At 46.2% G+C, this 20,617-nt stretch overlaps 1 protein-coding gene across 1 annotated transcript in view; it reads left to right on the plus strand.

Moving 5' to 3' along the window:
- Nucleotides 1-20,617, plus strand: part of UQCC1 (ubiquinol-cytochrome c reductase complex assembly factor 1) — a 537,036-nt gene that overhangs the window by 44,690 nt on the left and 471,729 nt on the right. Inside the window, exon 2 of the mRNA XM_086932310.1 lies at nt 5,713-5,820. Coding sequence (XP_086788436.1) covers nt 5,713-5,820 — 108 coding nt within the window. The remainder of the gene's footprint in view (nt 1-5,712; nt 5,821-20,617) is intronic.

Raw genomic sequence — 20,617 nt, forward strand, 5'->3', positions numbered from 1 at the left:
CTGCTAATTATTGTATTTTGTTTTGTATTTTGTATTCTGTTCCTGTATTTTGTATCTTGCCTTGTCTCTGTGATCATTGTACTGCCCGTTTCTCTTGTCCTCCATACCTGCCTCCTCGCCCGTTTTTCCTGCTCTCCTCTTCCCCCCCCCCCCGCTCCCCGCCGCTGCTCCCCTGCGGCCCACCCCTTTTTCTTCCTCTACCCCCATTCGTCACCCCGCTCCCGCCTCCCAGCGGCTCCTCCCTCCCACTTGGCCATTTATGGCGGAGTCAACGCGGTGGTGAGCGGTGACCCTTGACCCTGCTTCAGGGCCGGTCGCTCCACACACTGCGTGACTCCCCGTGAGTGTGCCTGGCTCCCCGCCGCTGCCTCGAGTTCGCCGCTGCCCTGCAGCTGTGCTTTTGGTTTTTCCTCGGCAGTCTCCGCCCGTGTTTTGTCGCCGCCCCTGCTAATTATTGTATTTTTTATTGTATTTTGTATTCTGTTCCTGTATTTTGTATCTTGCCTTGTCTCTGTGATCATTGTACTGCCCGTTTCTCTTGACCTCCGTACCTGCCCCCTCGCCAGTTTTTCCCGCTCTCCTCTCCCCCCGCCGCTGCTCCACTGCGGCCTGCCCCGCTGCTCCTCCCTCCCACTTCGCCATTTATGGCGGAGTCAAGGCGTACGCGCAGCGAGCACGTGCAGCGGGCGCGCCAAAGGCAAGCTCGTCTGCGCCGGTCCGCGCTTGGACCGCGCCCAGCACCTGGACCCCTGGCCCCCGCGGATGCCAGCCCACACGACGGACCAACGACACCGCCACCCTCTACGCACTCCATCCCGATCGGAAGCCCGCCTGCTATCGAGCCACCCCGAAACGCCCCCACGGACCCTTTACCTGCCAACACTGCAAGTTCTCCTGCCTCCGGGCCTGCACCACACAGCCAAGCCGAGCACCAACAGCAACCACCTCAAGTGCATCCTGCTCAACACCCGCTCCGTCCACAGGTACGCCGTCGAACTCTGGAACCTGCTCGACACAACATCGCCAGACGTCGCCTTCTTCACGGAAACCTGGATGAACGCCTCCTCAGCGCCCGACATCGCCATTGCATCCCGGACGGATACAAGATCACCCGGAGGGACCGCGTCAACCAGACTGGAGGAGGCATCGCCTTTGCACACAAGAACACCATCCGCATCACGACCAACTCCGACGACACTTTCACCGCCGCCGAACACCTCCACTTCCAGATACACACCGACCCCCAGACCACACTCAGAGGCACCCTCATCTACAGACCCCCGGGACCGAGCACACAATTCAGCGAAGACATCGCAGACTTCATCAGCCCGCACGCCCTCAGCTCCTCAGACTACATCCTCCTAGGGGACTTCAACTTCCACCTGGAGAACAACAAGGACAGCAACACCTCCACCCTGCTGGACAACCTCGCCAACCTCGGACTCAAGCAACTGGTGAACACCCCCACCCACTACGCCGGCCACACGCTTGACCCAGTCTTCTCCTCCAGCAAGTACGTCTCCTTCAGCCACTCCACGGTACTTCATTGGACTGGAACCACTGCTTTGCTGGGTGCTTTGCTGGGCTAACCTGCAATGGCTGCTTTTGTCTTGGACAGTGAAAGGTCTGGACTGGACTTTCTGCAACCTAATTTGTGAGTCTCTCTAAGGGCTGAAGTAGAGCTTGCCCCCTGTTCACGAAGACTCAGGAACAGCAAAGACTTCAAGTTCTTCAACTCTTCAGCGCTGGGGACTGTGTGTTTTGTGCTGCAACCCAAAGAACACCAACTTGACAACATCTACGATGCCGTTGCCGACTCCGTGACCTGAAGGCACCGCAGAGGGCGACGCCGCACTGCAACCCTGGTCTCACCGACGACACCTGTTGACGCTGTGTGAGAAGTTGGCCTGATATATGATATCTCCAGTTCTGGGGGCACCTTGTATCAATCTAAACAATCCCTTATGGTGGTGGTTGTAAGTCAACCTTATAGACAAGCTATCCTAGGGGTAGCATGGACTAAGCAGCCTTCAGGCTAAACTCAAGAGGGCATGTGAAGCCAGCTGTTTTACCAATCACAATCCTGCAATATCAAATGGAAGGACACCACACAAGTTATATATTATAAAAATATATGTATTTATTACTAGAATAATCCTCTATACTCTTTATGAGTCTAGAAGCACAATCATTTAAACAAAAGAACAGTAAAACATATGAAAGTTGCACAATTATGGATGAGGCCAGGGCCACTCAAACCATATACTAAAATAGTGGTGTAAGTATCACTACTCGAACAGTGGTCAGGCCTGAGGCCTTGGGAATCGATGGGGCTATTCGGGACTAGCAGTGGTGAAGTCGGGAAAAACCTGCGGGAAACGGGTGCAGCGCTTAAAGCATACACATGCACCAATGTAAAGTCAATGGTGCGTAAAAGTTACAAAGTTACTGTTTAAGGAGTCTTCAGTCTGGACTAGAATTACCAAACTTTAGACTTAGACACTAGAGGTGTATACCCATGCAGGAGCACCGGCGTTCACGAGTTACCTCACTCACAGGAAGCGGGTGCATAGGTGCCAAAGTGTGTCGGGTTTTGTCACGCAGTCTGATGGTGCCTGGAGATGAAGATGCTGCAGGCGTCCAGAAGAGAAGTGTCCGGTTGGATCCAAGGGTGGATCGAAGATGTAGAGTACCTGAAAGCAGAGGGGACAGAGTCTGGGTCACTCAGCAGTGACCAGGGTGGAACCAGGAAGGAACTAGGCAAATTCGGGCGCAATCAGGTGGTTGTCGTGAAGCTTGTCGCCGCTGCCACGTGGACTCTGGGGCACCGAGGATGTCCAGGAATGGATCACGAGCTGTCCCACGAAGGCTCTCGCTGTTGGCGGTGTCAGCTTCCGGATTGGAGCTAACAAGCCATGGCAAAGGCAACCCATGCAGGATTCGAAGATCGCTTCTTACTCGATCCAGCAAGGTCAGGGCGGGTGTTCTTTTTCAGGGGAGCGAGGGCCAGTCTAGAGCAACCTGACTGGCAGAGCAAATTCAAAGGTTCGTCGGTACTGGGGCCACTAGCCAACGGGCAAGCGACCGGACCAACGCGCCGAGCAGAAAAGTGCAGAAGAGCACCACGCAGTACTCTGTGAGTGTGGAGGGGTGAGCTTCGGTGCAAAAGCTGCTCGGGGCTGGGGCTTCTCAAACCCCAATGCACAGCGTCGAGGGAGCCACGGGAGCTGCACGGTCAGCACTTTGTGGTTTTTCCAAGATGGCCGGCCCCACGCTTCAGGTCGCCTCCACGGGTCTCCGATTCGCTGGGACTGTGGATCGGGCTGTTGGAAGGCGGGAAAGCTGGGTCTTGTCGATCTCTGTCGCTCGAGTTCCGGCGGGAACTGCAACAAAGCAAACGGCGAGGCGCTGGATGGTGCCTGTTTGCACAGGGTGGTCACTCCTTGACCACAAGGGAGATTCTTCAGTCTTCCACGTCGAGTGGGATGTCGAAGGGTCCAGAGTTCTGTAGCAAAGTTTCAGTCAGGATAATCTGATGTGCGCTGGCACTGCTCCCACCTTTATTCCAAATCTGTGGGCTGGATTACCTGCTAGGTCCCTCCTATGGGTGGGACCAGGGAAGGGGATGGTTACACCCCTTTCCTTTTGTCCAGTTTCGCGCCAGGACTGGGGCTGGTGTGCCCCAGAACCGGTTTGACTGGATTATGCAAGGGGAAGCCTTGTGCTCCCCAGGCAGTGTCTAGTTTCTTTCAGCCCTCCCTGCTCCAATCCACTATCTCCTGTCTGGGGTAGTGTAGCACCTCCCCGCGACAGGAAACCCTTTGTCCAGGCCTCCTCTGCCAAGTTTTGGTCAGCAGCAGGAGGTCAGACTTGTGTCGGGGCAGCAGCATCCATTTTGTGATGCTGAGGCTCTGGTTAGGATTAACCGCGTTTCAGTAAAGTAACATGTCTTCTCCCTCTAGAAGGGTGGAATGCTACCCCCGTCGCCAGGACTGGCGAGGGGGTAGTATTCCAAAACGTATGACACCAAACACGACATGTTTTGATAAAGCCAAACCAAAGTTAGCACATAACCGCGAGGATTATAATGCACTTAAGAGTATATGGTATGGCAATATCCCGGAACAGCTAAGGGAGTTGGTCCCGACAGCTGCAGACAGGCTCAGCTCATGCTAGAGCCCCATCTCGCATAAAACCAAGCACTCTGCCTCCAGGATTGTTAAGGCCTGCCATAGGAGTGACTTATAGGTATATATGTGTCCAGATATAGGTTTAGATATAGGTATACTATATCTAAGCAAGGGGTGATTAAACCACCTTGCCCCAGCTGAGTGATCAGCCAGTTGTGTCGATTTAAGTACTAGCCAGGGGTGGCAAAAGATATGCTGCAGCCCCTTGTAGGCCTTGGATGCACCTATGCCCTGGGCACCTATAGGGCACTGTATAGGGGCTGACAAGGTGTCCAGTACCAAATTGGTTATGTACCTATAGTACATGTATGTGCATTTAGAGAGAGAACAGCAGGCTGTGGGTCTGATTAGCAGGCCCACAGCCACATTAAGTCGAAAACCAGTGAAGCAAAAAGCAAAAATGGGGGTGACCATAGGAAAGCAGACCCTACTCTCCTACACGCCGCCATTGAGCCGCTGCTTGCACCACGACCAGTGGGCACCCCACTTCACACTGTCTTGCTTGACCCCGAAGCTTTGGCACCGCAGAGGGCACCGCCGCAGCGCAACCCTGGTCTCACCGACGTCGCCAATTGACGCTGCCACTGAGCTGATGCTTGCACCACGACCTGTGGGCACCACACTCTGCACCACCTTTCTTCACGAGGATGCCTTGGCCGGCCAAACGCCGCCACTTCCCGTCGAAATTGACGCTGCTGGTTGCACCCTGGTTTGAGGGCCCAGCTCATAAGTTACACGACGCACCGCCCTCATCCCGCAACGCAGCCTTGGCCTACCGACGCGGCACCATCGACTCCAGTTCATCAGCCGACGACAGCGCTTCAGCAACGACACCGCCGCTGCTTGCACCGCGACGAGCACCGCCTTCATCGCGCACCGCGACCCTGATCTCACTGACGATGTCATCCGATGCCGCCACCGAGCCGCTGTTCGCACCGCGACCTGGGCACCACATGCCGCACCGCTGCTTCACACATTATTCATTACACTTCTTAGAGAAATTTCATTAACTAATGCAAAAAAAATTAACTAAAGATGACTCAGTATCCTCCAAAGTCAGGCAGTCAGTCTGAACAAATATCAACAAATATATAATTTGGTGTGAAGTCATCAAACATGGAGGAATGGAAAGAAGGGAAGGAGAAGAATGGCTTTCATATCTGCTGAAACTGCACATTGCCCATTTGATCTGTGTGAGAGCTTACACTGATAGATTTAAAAAATGTCCAGTGACTACACTTCCATAAGTAAGCGGTGATGATTCATGAAATGCATGGAGTGAGGAAATAAAGTAACATTTTCTTCAATGAATGTGAGGAACAAATAATTTGGCCGTTATTGTTTCTTTATTTTATGCTTTCTTAAACTTCTATCAAGTAACTTTTTTAATAAATAAGTACAGCTTCATACATTGTAAATTGTAATTATAAATGTATTTATATTGCGTTTACGACACCTGGTGAGGCATTGAAACGTTTTTTTGACTTTTAAACACATTTTCGTTATTCATTTTAAATTCCAGGTGAGACAATCGGGACCAACTCAATGGATTTTTTTATATAGCACATCTGTGCTGACTTCATGTGTAAAGGCTCCATCATGGACCAGGACCCTTCATGGAACTAATCAGGTAACATACCTTCTTTTTTAAGGTTTCAAGGTTGTGAAATTCCTATCACTGGATGCCTAGGGCATTTTCTGTGAAATCAAAGACAGCGACCCTTCGTGGCCCTTGAGCAAATTCCTGCAGAACACAAATGCCTTTGGCTTCCAGTTTACACTGCCACACTATGGTTGTGCGAAAGAGGAGTGTTGTCTGCGAAAGCCAGATATGTCTGTAAGTATGTATATATATATATATATATATATATATATATATATATATATATATATATATATATATTTACACAATGGCGGTTCAGGCTGGAGCGCTCTACAGCGGGTGCGTGCGTGGGACTAACCACAGGTCCGAAAATCTTTTTTCAGCAAAACAAAACGCCGCACTCAGGAATTGTAATTAAGTAGGCTTTATTCAGCAAATTCCACCATCATCAGTCTTTCACACCGACGCGTTTCGGGCACACGCCCTTTCTCACTGTAGGTGGCACTACTTTTTTATTGGTTTATAAAGGCTATGCATCATTACCCGTCCCATTGCATTCTGGGATTGGTAGTTTAAATGTGTTTTTATCACAAAGTCACCACTTTATGACAGATATGAATGTGTAAATAATTATGAGACACTTTCCTTGTACTGCAACTGCGCTGGTTAAACCACACAATTAGCTGTTAGTCATTTTAGGTATAGTACCTTTTACCATTTTTACATTATGTATATAACAACAGTTGCATTAACACCGGTTAGCCACAGTTCTTGATTTTAGAAACTTGTAACTTAAAATTTTGGTATAGTACCTATGACTCCAAACAATTATACATGGCTGTTCACATATCTGTTTTAATACAGTCTCTTGGTTCTGTTCCCTTGGTCAGATGTTAACTGTCACGTACAGGGAACTAATGTTCCTCATTATAATGTAGAAAGAGATCAAGTTTTTATTGCAAATGTACAAAAAGTTCCTCATCCAAGTTCATCCCCCTCGGGATCCTGGGTTTCATATGTATGTGTGTGTATATATATATATATATATATATATAGACCGCCAGGAACGTGATGCAGGAATTCGAGGAAGGGGGTATTTTATCTCCTAAAGCAAAAACGCCTCGCATTTGGCAGCTGACTCGCAGTTTCTGCATTAGGGAAATGGCCTTGGCAGGAGTGAGGGGACAAAGAGGAACGACTACAGTGTTGGGGGCGATGTGAACAGTCCCTTTCAACTCACCTGTAACACGCACGGATCTATTTTCTTGAAAGTCCACCCCCACGCCACCGACCTGGTCTCTGCCGAGACTGTGCATGCTGGGACATGTAGTTCCGAGGACTGAATTTGGAGCTGCACAGGTGAGCCTACAGCTTTAGGGGGAGGAGCATGTGTGCAGTTTAGTATTTCACGCAGGAGGAGTTTGATTCGAAAAGGACACAGAACTGGGCGCTGAAGAAGGTCTAACGACCGAAATGCATTCGCCGCTGCTGGCATTCTCCTCAATAAAGTCAGCTGTTCCATCAGAACTCCCCTCCGGCCTCTGTCTTCTTTCTGTGGAAGGAAGAATTTTCGTCACGTTTTCTGCGCCAGCCAGAGGTGCAGCACGGAAGGCCCCTGCCAGACAAAGAGACTCGACCCCATAACTGGCGTTCCGCTGTTCCAGCGTTCTCAAAGTTGAGGGATCAACAAGGGTCGGAGACCGCCAGGAACGTGATGCAGGAATTCGAGGTAGGGGGTATTTTATCTCCTAAAGCAAAAACGCCTCGCATTTGGCAGCTGACTCGCAGTTTCTGCATTAGGGAAATGGCCTTGGCAGGAGTGAGGGGACAAAGAGGAACGACTACAGTGTTGGGGGCGATGTGAACAGTCCCTTTCAACTCACCTGTAACACGCACGGATCTATTTTCTTGAAAGTCCACCCCCACGCCACCGACCTGGTCTCTGCCGAGACTGTGCATGCTGGGACATGTAGTTCCGAGGACTGAATTTGGAGCTGCACAGGTGAGCCTACAGCTTTAGGGGGAGGAGCATGTGTGCAGTTTAGTATTTCACGCAGGAGGAGTTTGATTCGAAAAGGACACAGAACTGGGCGCTGAAGAAGGTCTAACGACCGAAATGCATTCGCCGCTGCTGGCATTCTCCTCAATAAAGTCAGCTGTTCCATCAGAACTCCCCTCCGGCCTCTGTCTTCTTTCTGTGGAAGGAAGAATTTTCGTCACGTTTTCTGCGCCAGCCAGAGGTGCAGCACGGAAGGCCCCGGCCAGACAAAGAGACTCGACCCCATAACTGGCGTTCCGCTGTTCCAGCGTTCTCAAAGTTGAGGGATCAACAAGGGTCGGAGACCGCCAGGAACGTGATGCAGGAATTCGAGGAAGGGGGTATTTTATCTCCTAAAGCAAAAACGCCTCGCATTTGGCAGCTGACTCGCAGTTTCTGCATTAGGGAAATGGCCTTGGCAGGAGTGAGGGGACAAAGAGGAACGACTACAGTGTTGGGGGCGATGTGAACAGTCCCTTTCAACTCACCTGTAACACGCACGGATCTATTTTCTTGAAAGTCCACCCCCACGCCACCGACCTGGTCTCTGCCGAGACTGTGCATGCTGGGACATGTAGTTCCGAGGACTGAATTTGGAGCTGCACAGGTGAGCCTACAGCTTTAGGGGGAGGAGCATGTGTGCAGTTTAGTATTTCACGCAGGAGGAGTTTGATTCGAAAAGGACACAGAACTGGGCGCTGAAGAAGGTCTAACGACCGAAATGCATTCGCCGCTGCTGGCATTCTCCTCAATAAAGTCAGCTGTTCCATCAGAACTCCCCTCCGGCCTCTGTCTTCTTTCTGTGGAAGGAAGAATTTTCGTCACGTTTTCTGCGCCAGCCAGAGGTGCAGCACGGAAGGCCCCTGCCAGACAAAGAGACTCGACCCCATAACTGGCGTTCCGCTGTTCCAGCGTTCTCAAAGTTGAGGGATCAACAAGGGTCGGAGACCGCCAGGAACGTGATGCAGGAATTCGAGGAAGGGGGTATTTTATCTCCTAAAGCAAAAACGCCTCGCATTTGGCAGCTGACTCGCAGTTTCTGCATTAGGGAAATGGCCTTGGCAGGAGTGAGGGGACAAAGAGGAACGACTACAGTGTTGGGGGCGATGTGAACAGTCCCTTTCAACTCACCTGTAACACGCACGGATCTATTTTCTTGAAAGTCCACCCCCACGCCACCGACCTGGTCTCTGCCGAGACTGTGCATGCTGGGACATGTAGTTCCGAGGACTGAATTTGGAGCTGCACAGGTGAGCCTACAGCTTTAGGGGGAGGAGCATGTGTGCAGTTTAGTATTTCACGTAGGAGGAGTTTGATTCGAAAAGGACACAGAACTGGGCGCTGAAGAAGGTCTAACGACCGAAATGCATTCGCCGCTGCTGGCATTCTCCTCAATAAAGTCAGCTGTTCCATCAGAACTCCCCTCCGGCCTCTGTCTTCTTTCTGTGGAAGGAAGAATTTTCGTCATATATATATATATATATATATATATATATATATATATATATATACATATACATATACACATACACATACACATACACATACACATACACATACACATACACATACACATACACATACACATACACACACACACACACATATATATATATAACAGGTCAAACTATTATATACAGGTCATTAGTGCATAGCCTGTAGTGTTACGGTGTGCGATCAAAGGAACTGCAGTGAGCTGCAAGCTCAGCCATCATAATTAATAGGTCCACCAATGTAAAAATGTTTACGCATTTTTGTAACATTTAAAAATCTGTGTCTATTCATAATACACCTGTAATGCCCCTTTAGTATATGTGGGTACAAAAAGACAAGTGAAAACAAGATTGGCAATTGTTTGCTTATAAAATAAAGTGTACCCAAAAAATTTAAGCAAAATGGATAAAGGTTACAGACGAATGTATGACGTTACAACGTAAACATTTACAACGCATGCCTTAACAACACAGTTTTTACATCGCAACATCCATAACAACACATGTTTTTACAACACAGGCCATCACAACGCATTTTTAGAAAGTACATTTACAACACATTCCATTACAACACATACCATTACAGGGCATACCATTACAACGCATATTACTTTTAGGGCAACAGTGGGGTAAGTGTTGGATAGTGTTGGGGTAAAAATCACTATTCCCACTCCTGTGCGTGCAACAGTACGGTAAGTGTTGGATAGTGTAGGGGTAAAAATTACTATTCCCCATTACTTACCTTATATTGCGTTGTAATGGCATGCGTTGTAATGGCTGCATTGTAATAGCATGTGATGTAAAGGATGTTGCGTTGTAATGAATAAGCTATAAAGGTAGTCCGTTGTAATGACTGCATTGTAAAGGTTATTTCCCGTTACAGACAGTTATGCTAAACTGAAGCACAGTCTTGTTTCAAAATATGATATACCTAAACTATATTTGCGACTTGAAACTTACTCGCCCAATAAAATTACAAATACTACCAACTTGGTGGACTATTTTGAATATAATGATGTCTGGTTCATGTCTAGGTAGGATTGCTCTGCTGCTTCTCCCATGGTCTTGTTACCCATTGACATTTCACTTTAAAAAGTTTGGCTTATCCCTATTATTAGGCATTTACAGTGAATCTCACCTCCTATCTCTAGAAATACGTCCGATCTCTATTTACCCTCTTCAATATTTCTATGCAAAACATTCTGACTGCAAATAAACATTAACAAACCAAGCTAGCCGAATACCTCCACCCCATATTCGTGTGCTGTGAGCTCCAAACTGCTCTGCCATACAACCATGTTGAACATATCAGTGCCAATTTACATCTTTCAGTGTTCGAATTGGTGTAGCCACCAGGATTCTCACTTTGTTCGACTACACAGATGTTATGAACAATTATAGTTTAGCACCTGCCAGTTCATCCATCTCCAGTCATTATGAGCTATCAAGTGTGTCTCTCTCTGTTGTGTTGCTCATGTTAGGGATTCCTTGTCAGGTCGCAAAAAGCCTTCCTCAGCCCTCTTTTGTTTCTGTCCTCAACTGGTCTGGGATCTGACGGGAGCATGTAAGATTGTTTGGTCCTCCCTAACAAACCATCGCCCGCATATTTTCTCTCATTTGACTACCCAAGTATGCCTGTCTATTTGTCTGCCATTATTTTGCCATGTGTTTCTTGATACTAACGTGTTTCCACTGTTCATCCCAGAGGTTTAGTTCTTTGTCCCTCTAGCCACACCCAGTCATCATATGGGTATAAAAAATGCAAGGTTTTACCTTCTGCCAGAACATGTATTTGATTTAATTTTTGCAGCTCCCACTTTAATACTACAAATGAGCTTGTCTTCTCTATATTGCCTGTATGAAGTCAGGGAAAAACACTACATTTTTGCATTTCCCACTTCCAGGGTCTGAAGGTTCTTGTTGCTGGCAGAATGACAATAACAATGGAAAGCAAGAGACTCCTATTTACTTACTCATGGCCTAATTTACCTTGGCACAAGAGATACTCAAAATGGGCTCACTTATTCATTATGAACACAAGGGACTGAATTGCGCAGAGTGGGACTCAATTGCTCTGAGTGCTCTGGTAAAGGAATTAAGAGAACATAATCGGCCTAACCTGATCAGGCTATTATACAGTTAGGCTAGCTAGGAAATCCCTATATAATCACCTTATCTTCTGTGAAGTGTTCAGACTTCAGTGATATTCTTCTGCTTCCATTGCTGACTAATCCTACACCTGGCCTCGTACTGAATTCCTGCCCTTGGTTTCCTATCTCCTACCATCGGCTCTATCCTTTTCAGCCCTCACGGTTCTTGTAGGCCTCTAGAGAGACCATAGGATGGAGGTAGAGATACACATTTAAAACAAATTGCGACATCAAATAAACAGCAAAAAAAGAGCTGGTAATCTGGTTCAATAACGCACTTACAAAACAGCCCTGACCAGTTCTCAGCAGCTGGCTGTTAGGTTTCCGTGTAAATTCCTAAAGTCAGTCAGCTGTAAGAGAAGGAGGGAGAAAGAGAGAAAAAAAGGGGAGGAAATACAGAGGGCAAAAAGCTAGGATTAGACAGAAAGTAGAGAGTTAAAGAAATAACAATAGATGCTGCAAATTGTAGGCAGGAAAATGGGAAAGAAGGAATCAGAGGTAAACTGTTCAGGAAGACAAAAGAAAGATAAAGAAAAGACATTTGGAGGAGGAATGCTAGAGTGTCAGTAACAGAGTTAAAAGAGGGAGAGATGGAGGACTGAGTGTGGGGGGAAAGAGTGGAAGCAGCACAGGAGGAAAAGTGAAAAGGAGAGAGCAGCAGATAGAAGGGGCGAGATAGAGTCAGTGGGGTAAATAGAGAGATAAGCAAGCTAAAAGGTGAGTGATAGAAAATGTGCAAAGTAAGAACCAGAAAAACTGTCGTGGCATGGCGAAGAGAAGGAAATGGGGGGGGGGGGGGCGTTACAACGCAGCAATAGTTGAGGCAGTGGTGATGAGGGAGGAGAGGAAGTGTAAAGAGAGAAAAACGCTATATTGCGAGAGCGATGGGGAAATAGAGAGGAAGGATAATTAAAGGAGAACTGGCAAATACGGGGTTCTAGAGCTATAAAGAGAATCAAAGTGACTTATAAGAGTGAATGTCAAATATAAAAGGAGAGAGTAAAATCTGAATATCTTTTGTCTGCATCTTGGAAGGAAATGAAACCTCAAAACGAGCTGCTCTTGAAGCACCAGTGTCTTCTTTTAAAGGTCTACAAACTCTCTTACACGTCCCCAGGAGCGCCCAGTGAACGTTGTCAATGAGACTTCTGCTTGCCCTACATCTTACTGTAATTGTAACTGCTTTTGAACAGCTCTTCATATCCCTGATAATAGGCTGAAGCTCATTGGCGGACTGTTAGTATTTCACGTCATGGGAAAATTGTTGTTTGGAATAGTGCTGAATTGCAGTGTTGACTGTGCAGGACGTGTTTTGATGTGTGTGACTGGCCAGAGCGCTGCTCTTGTCCTTACACGGGTCTCTTACGAACCCTCTTGAAGCCATTCCGGCGCCTTCCTCCCCTCCCCCTGGAGGGGACCGAGCGAATTGGAATGTTCCCACCACGGGCCGAAGGGACATCGGGGGGGCCTTGTTGGACTGCCATTCCCGCCACAGGTTAACTAGTGGGGTGCCAGATTTGTCTCATGACTAAAACTCCAATTAGACTCAGTGCTCCAGAACCTCTCTCGTATCCTCCTTTCACCCCTTCCTTTCCTGTTTCTCTCTTTCCATCATCCTTTGCCTAATTTCCCAGCAAGTCAATGTAGAGGGGATTAGCTAAAATTCGATTTTAAGTACCTGTAATCATTGCATACATACTACATTTGGCTAACCCCGGTACAGAAATACTATTATATCTGTGTATAAAAAACGAATAAAATACTTTGAAATAAAAAAAAAGCGCCAGAGCATGTAGATGGGAAAAAGAGGAGCGGTTCATAGAATTAATTTGCTTTACATTATTTTATAGGCATGTCTTGTTGAAAGAGTGTGTTAAAAGCGTAGGCCATGTGGAAACTGATATGGTGTTCTGATTGTAATTGTGATCATGCAGCTGCACTTATGCCTAAACTGCAACAATGTAGGGTACTAGATAGCTGTGCAGGTGTTTAGCCTCCTGTTTGATACAAGGTAACGTTCATGGTTCTGTTTGGGGTTTGAGCAAAGAGGAGCAATTCAGACGAATGCACTCGATACAAGTAGCCATAGTAATCTGAAGAGTTTTCATGTGGGGTGTAGGGGGAGGGGGGCGAGGTGGAACAGAGGTTAATTACCACTCATGCACTGGATAAAAGCAGCTGTGGTAAATTTTAGCAGTCCACTAATTGGTGTCAGAACAAGACTCATGCAAGCACCGAATTGAGGCAGGCATGCATGGCCGAAGATGCATACATTCCACACAGGAGGGACTGGAGTTACCCACAGATGTGCCCTGGTTTATTTAGACTTTCACGGACAAAAAACAAGCAGAACTCTGAGAATAAAAGATTTGCTAGCATTCGCACCATTTTTTATTCTGCAAAGGGCATGGAGGCAAAGATTAAGCCAATCAAAACAGTTTTAAACATTTTGCAAACTCTACATCCCATGACACTCTGTCCATCACCCACCAGTTATGGCCAACTAGGCTCTTCAAATACGGCCAGCACCATCTTGAATGCCATTTTCTATGCACAACTGCAGGACATAATAACTTCATGAAGAACGATAACTGAAACTGGAACTGCTCCCAAAGTCTTCATCGGACGTCCCTATTCAAGAACGATAACTCAACCAGTAACTAAAGCGCCAACGGTAGAAAATGATATCCATAAACCATTTCATTCTGTCCTCTGATCAGAACCTAAAAGAAATAAGGCCCTATGATATGTATTCGCCAAAAACAGAAATAAAAATACGAGTGAGATAAACAATATGTAACGAGATACTAATATCAAGTAAACAACATCAGTATCACTTATTATTCAAAATTCTCAATAACTGATATTCCTGGGTGGGATAATCCTCGCCTCTAAGTCCTTAATAGAATTGAAAAGTGTGAATACTAGTACATTTTCTATTCTGTGTTAGGACCGGATGCTCCGATTATGCTAGTTTAAAGGTTATTAAACACTACTGAAGCAATATCACCCAATAGTACTGTTTAAAAGTTGATTCGGAGACCAATTGGCCGTTTTCATATCTTGAATTGCAGAACCCACACAAATGTTATAAAAGCCATAGCACCTCTGAATGAATGAGCCCCAAACACCGGAGTATCAATTCCAGCCTCTGGCATCACTGATATAGTGGCCGTTGACACTGGTTTAAACGTTGTTTTGTAAAGAAATCAATAATTGACCTGAAGTATCGTTTCTTTTTTAAAAAAAACATTTGTATTGACATTTTGAATGAGAGAACAATTAAATACATTCCATTAATATTTGATGGTACATACAAATTGACTCAGTAAGGTGTACAATAGTTCATCAGTGGGTATATTGTAGTAAGACAGGTTTGTGTGGATTCTAGTTTGTGGGAAATCGGCGTACATGCCATCTGGCACCCAGTCTTTTATTTTGGTCCAGTCAGTCACTTGTTTCTGACATTGATTCTATGAGTGGGGGTTTGCATATATTCCCACTGTAAGTATTCCATCCTCCCCACACCTGTGTCCATTTTTTGGGGCAGCCTCTGTGCACATAAACTAATTTCTCCATTATCATTGCACTGTCCATATCTTTGTACTACTGGCTTAGGGTAGGTGTCTGACTGGATCCCCCAGTGCTGCGCAATATTACACTTTGCTAAAGTCATACCTACTGTCACCCAGTCCTGTGCTATGTGGGTTCCTGTACATTAAGAAGGAACCTTTTCGGTTCTGGGAGAATTGTGACCTTCATGACTTGCGATAGTGTGTGCATCACTGCGGTCCAGTAACCCGCAATTGCCGGGCAAAGCCAGATGGTGTGGAAGAGTATACCTGGTGCCCCGCATTGTCTGAGGCAGAGTGGCGTGTCTGTCCGGTTAGTTTTGTGTAGGATTGTATTAGTATAATAAGTGCAATGTAGGATTTTTAATTGCACCAACTTGAGTTTGGACGATATTGCAACCTCCCTTGGGGATGCAAGTGCCTCTTGCCAGTCTCCGTCATCCAATTCACCTACCTCCTGTTCCCATTTAGCTTTAGGAGCCGCACTGGGGTCTGGATGATTATTTATACGTTTCTGATACGTTTGTCAGGTGGCCTTTTTGGTGAGGTAATCTGTGAGGAGTCTATCTTCCAGTGGTGAAGATTCATTGAGCAGTGTACCCTGTGGAATTAGTGCTGTGAGTGCGTGTCTGATCTGCCTGTATCAGAATATTACCATTTGTGCCAGACCATAAGTGGTCTGTAATTGAGCGAATGTGACCATTTCCCCTTTTTTCACAGATCTCCAACCTTTGAGATTCCTATCAGGTCCCACTGCCGAAAGCCCTTTGTGTTACGAAGTGTGCCCAGTTGTTTTGTGTCCCATAGTGGCAGAGCCTGCGTTGTTACTCCCTCCCAACCCATCGCTTACTGCGCCACAAACCTTATTTTGATAGTGTGCGCTGTTGGACCTGTAAGGTGCTCCTGCCGATCTTGTTGTAAAGCGTCCCCATAAGGTGGCCAGGCGCTGATCCCTGGGTAGGATTCCCTTTTCCAAACTGTCTGTGTACATATTAAGTAAATTTGGTATGACACGAGCCGCCGCTCTCTTGTAAAATTCCACCGGAATTCTATTGGGCCCTAATGCTTTCCCTGTAAAACGTAGGTGCCCTAGGTGGGACCAGGGCACCCACACTACAGACCGGGCCCAAATTTGTCTTGGGAGGAAGGCTGCGCGGCCTCCTCCTCTCTTTTTAATTTGTATTTTAAACTCCATTTTGTTAATGATAATAAAAGAAGAAAAGGCTAGGCCCTAGGGGGTGGTGTCCCCGGGGCAAAAATCAGCCCATGAGAGGGCTGCGTGGCCCTCCCTCCCATTAGCATCTTAAAATAAAAATTGCAAAGGCCTGGCCCCAGGGGATGTGGTTCCCAGGCCCCAAAATGGCCCAGGTAAAGGGGGCCACACGGCCCCCTTCCTAAAAAAAATAAAAAAATAAAATGTAAAAGCTGGCAACTTGCCGGAGGCTTGTCGCTCTTCTTCACCAAAGTGGACTTCTTCCCCCAACCAGTAGTGCGTTTGGAGAGTGGTGGAGAAAGGGGACCTAGCCTCTGATGACCACTCAGCAATCCAGCTGTGTGGGTCTTACTGGAGGTAAACTGCTTCTAATCTCCATGTCTTGTTCCCATTTAAGAAATACATAGGTTTCCTTGATACCTATTTTCCACTCTTTATTTTTAAAAAATTTAAGAGTTTTATATAGCGCCATCCAGACCCGAGACATCGGGTATCAGAATGCTTTACATGAGCACCAGTTACGTTAATGAAGGACACATTCATTTTTGTTAGGCACAGGGAGATTAAGTGATTTGCACAGAATCACAGGATGATGAGCATTGTTGCCAAGACTCAAACCCGGTTCCCCAGCTTTGAGGTCGACTGCTGTAGCCGTAAGACTACATCCTCTCTTTTACCAGATGAATTGCCTTATACCAAGTACACAATGAAAAACCATTGCAAGGTGCAGCTCAGTTATTGGCTCTGGGTACCTCAGGCGCTTTGTGAACCTATAAGCCCAATATATCCCTGTAACCAGAATAGTCCTGCGGCCGTAACGGTATATTGCTTCAAAAAATCTAGCAAAGTTACAAGAAGTTAGAGGTGAAAATGTAGAAATGGGTGTGAAACCAATAATGGCTATACATTTCTGAAAAGAAAACAAAATCCTGAATTCAGCAAGGTCTCATTTGTTGAGATCGTTCAAGGTTGTCCTATAGAAAGTAACAGTTGAAATAAAAAATATTGAAATTGAGTTTAAAAAAACTTGAGACGTGATTTTTTTTTTAGCAAATTTGAGGTTTGCATGGGATTCTGGGTAAGAAAACGTTGGAGGATCCACGTAAGCCACACATCCTTGGACTTCCCTGAGTGTCTAATTTTCAGAAATGTCTGGGTGTGTTAGGTTTCCCTACATGGCCACCGAGTGCGGGACCAGAAACGCAGGTGACCCCCTTGCAAAATCAGGTCATTTTGTGATTGAAATGTTTTTATGCCTTTACACTACGTTTTGGGCCATTCCCTGTGGCGGGCACTTGACCCACCCACAGAAGTGAGGTAACATTTTTATCGGGAGACCTGTTGGAAAGCTGGCGATAAGAAATTTGTGTCAGTCTGGTGATCCCACAACTTTCCAACACAAAAATATAAGGAGCATGTGATTTTGTTAATTAGCAAAACCTGAGGTTTGCAGGGAATTCTGGGTAGGAAAAAGTTGGGGGGTCCATGCAAGCTACACATTCATTGGCTCCACTTGATGTCTAGTTTTCAGAAATGTCTGAGTTTGGTAGATTTCCCTACATGGCCACTGAGTCCAGGACCAAAAACATAGGTTACCCCTTGCAAAACCAGGTCGTTTTATGATTGATCATTTTTGATGCCTCCACAATCCGCACACCTCCAGCCAAGCACCAGTACAAGCACACCGCCAGCCTACGCACACTGCCAGCCAAGCGTCAGTCCACGCACACCGCCAGCCAATCACTAGTCCACACACACACACTGCCAGCCTAGTGCCAGTTCACACATTCCGCCAGCCAAGCACTAGTCCACACACACCGCAGGCCAAGCGTCAGTCCATGCACACCACCACCCAAGCGCCAGTCCACACACACCTCCATCACATTTTTATGTAAAAAAGAAAACACAAACCAATTGTCAATAGATACAAAATCATAACTACAAACACAAAAGTGCTAACCAAATACATTACACTAATGCCAACCTTGAAATCTGGACAAAAAATATAAAACGATACAGAACAGTCAGTTTACTTTTACGCTCACAGTTCCGACCAAAAACTCGGTTGCGTGTGGTACAATTGAAAACATGTGGGTACAGACATCCCAGGATTAGAAGGACAATAGGGGCAGTACATAAGACTCTCCTTTTGCACACCTCTTCGGGCTCAGTGGGAAAGCGTTTTTGGCCGTGGGAGGAAGATGATCAGGAAAGTGACGATCTCTCAATCTAGCCTCATCCTCCACCACTGCTTCTCTAGGACCTCCTACCTGTTCCACTCAAACAAGTCTCTCTATCAGAGACTGCTGAAACTGAACAAATGTAATCTTTGACTCTGGAGATCAATCTTTAAATACAACAAAGGCATAGTAACAAACAGTCACAGGTGAAGTACTTTCATCATGAATGGTAGTCAGCATATAGACATCTCTCCTGTCAGAATATTTCAGAGCTAGATGTTCATACCTTTCGCAAGGCACTGCACTGTCTCTTCACAGGTTTGTTTTACAAGCCAGCTTTTTTGGGTAGGTTTACTGTTAGAGCAGATTGTGCCACAAGAACAGTGTCTACTTTGAATAATTTCCTGAACGATGGCACACCAGTGTAAAAGGCGTCTAAATATAAATGGTGACATTTGCTAAAAAATCGGCTACAAAGTTCCTACACAATTTTCTCTGTAACTCCAAAAGTGGACAGACAACTAGCAGGGTCAACACTGGAATCCCTACCAGTGTAGACCTTGAAATTAGAGACGTATCCAGTACTACTCTCAGACAGCATATACATCCTAATTCAATAATGTGCCCTCTTGCTAGGAATGTACTGCCTAAAAACCAATCTGCCCTTGAGCAGGACCAAAGACTTATCCACAGTTATTTCTTTCCCTGGCACTGAGATCTCTGAAAAACGATCTACAAAGTGATCAAGGACATGCGAAACATTAAAAAAATGGTCACAGTCAGGGTGATCTTGTGGTAATGCTATAGCATTATCAATAAAAAAAGCAACATGCGAAGAAGGAGCAAATACCGATTGTCTCATGGTTGCATGAAATATAGCCGTTGCCATCGATGGATCAGTAGACCGATATTAAGACCACGACAGCTTCCTTATCAGGCCCATCAAAAAAGTTAAACCCAAGTACTTCTTCATCTCATCCAGATATGTGTGAGTCCACTGGGTAGCACTAGAGTGGGGCGTAAGCCTGGCCCTCAAATACTGTTCAGCCTTCAAATTAGTCTGCTCAACAATCTCACCCAACAATACGTTGTCCATAAACAACTAAAAGAACTTTATAGTCAAAAAGGTTTAACAATTCACTCTACACTCTGCAACACCACTAGCGGCAGGCAACACTGGCTGCACCATGTTTGGGTCAACCCAGAATCCAGCACTTCCAATGGGAAGCCTTGCAGGCCTGGGCTGAAATCCACATGCCTCTTGCAGCACTATCGGCATATCAGTATCCTCCTCTAAAACATCTGCATTGGGAGTAGCTTCATCCCCACTGAGAGTGGCTTCATCATCAGATGATCCCTCTTGGACAGAACATTCACTGACAGAATCCTGGCCTCCCTCCTCTGCTTCAAATGCAGAGTGAGTCTCATAATCATGGTCAGAAGAAGACTCGAAAACCCTCCCAACAACCTGCTGAGCGGTAATTCTGCGGCTAGCCATAATCCTTAGTTGTAGAAGTAGCTTGGCAAATAAGTCAACAGTACCCAAAACTGTGTAAAAAAGTAATAAACAAAGTGTAGCAATTGCAAGGTAAAGTCAATCAATACAAAGCACACAAAGACCGTTATACTGTAAAACAATACCACTCAATTGCCAGAAACTGCTAGACTCACCAGCACCTATTCTGCACGGACACAGTAAGCACTGATATTCCACTAGAAAAGAAAACTAAAAACAATTACGCACTAGGCAACACAATACACATTGTACACAAATACAAGGAAAATGTCACCCTTTCAAACGGAAGCTAAATAGGCTGCAAATGATTACAACATTTCCAAAAAACACATTTATGCAGGTCATTGATACTCATTTGGAGCAAACAATATAAAAGAAGTTTCCTTACCAAGGGCAAGATGGCCGCTGAAGCGCTGTAGAAGTCAGTCGCTCACAGACCCCTCTCCGACCTACGTATAACTCAGGCTTAAATGGAGTTATGAAAACAGCATGGAATCAACAAGCAGGAAATACTTATGTGAGATTATTTCACGACGGTATTGATGGCATCACACGAGCTCTTGTGAAAGCGAAATCAAGATATTTCAAGCTCCTCGAAGCATTCATGGCAGAGATGGCGACCCGCGGCAAAGATAAGCAGCAGCAACAACAGCCCATATCTG

This window comes from Lissotriton vulgaris, chromosome 7 (genome assembly GCF_964263255.1).
Source record: "Lissotriton vulgaris chromosome 7, aLisVul1.2, whole genome shotgun sequence".
Lineage (NCBI taxonomy): Eukaryota > Metazoa > Chordata > Amphibia > Caudata > Salamandridae > Lissotriton > Lissotriton vulgaris.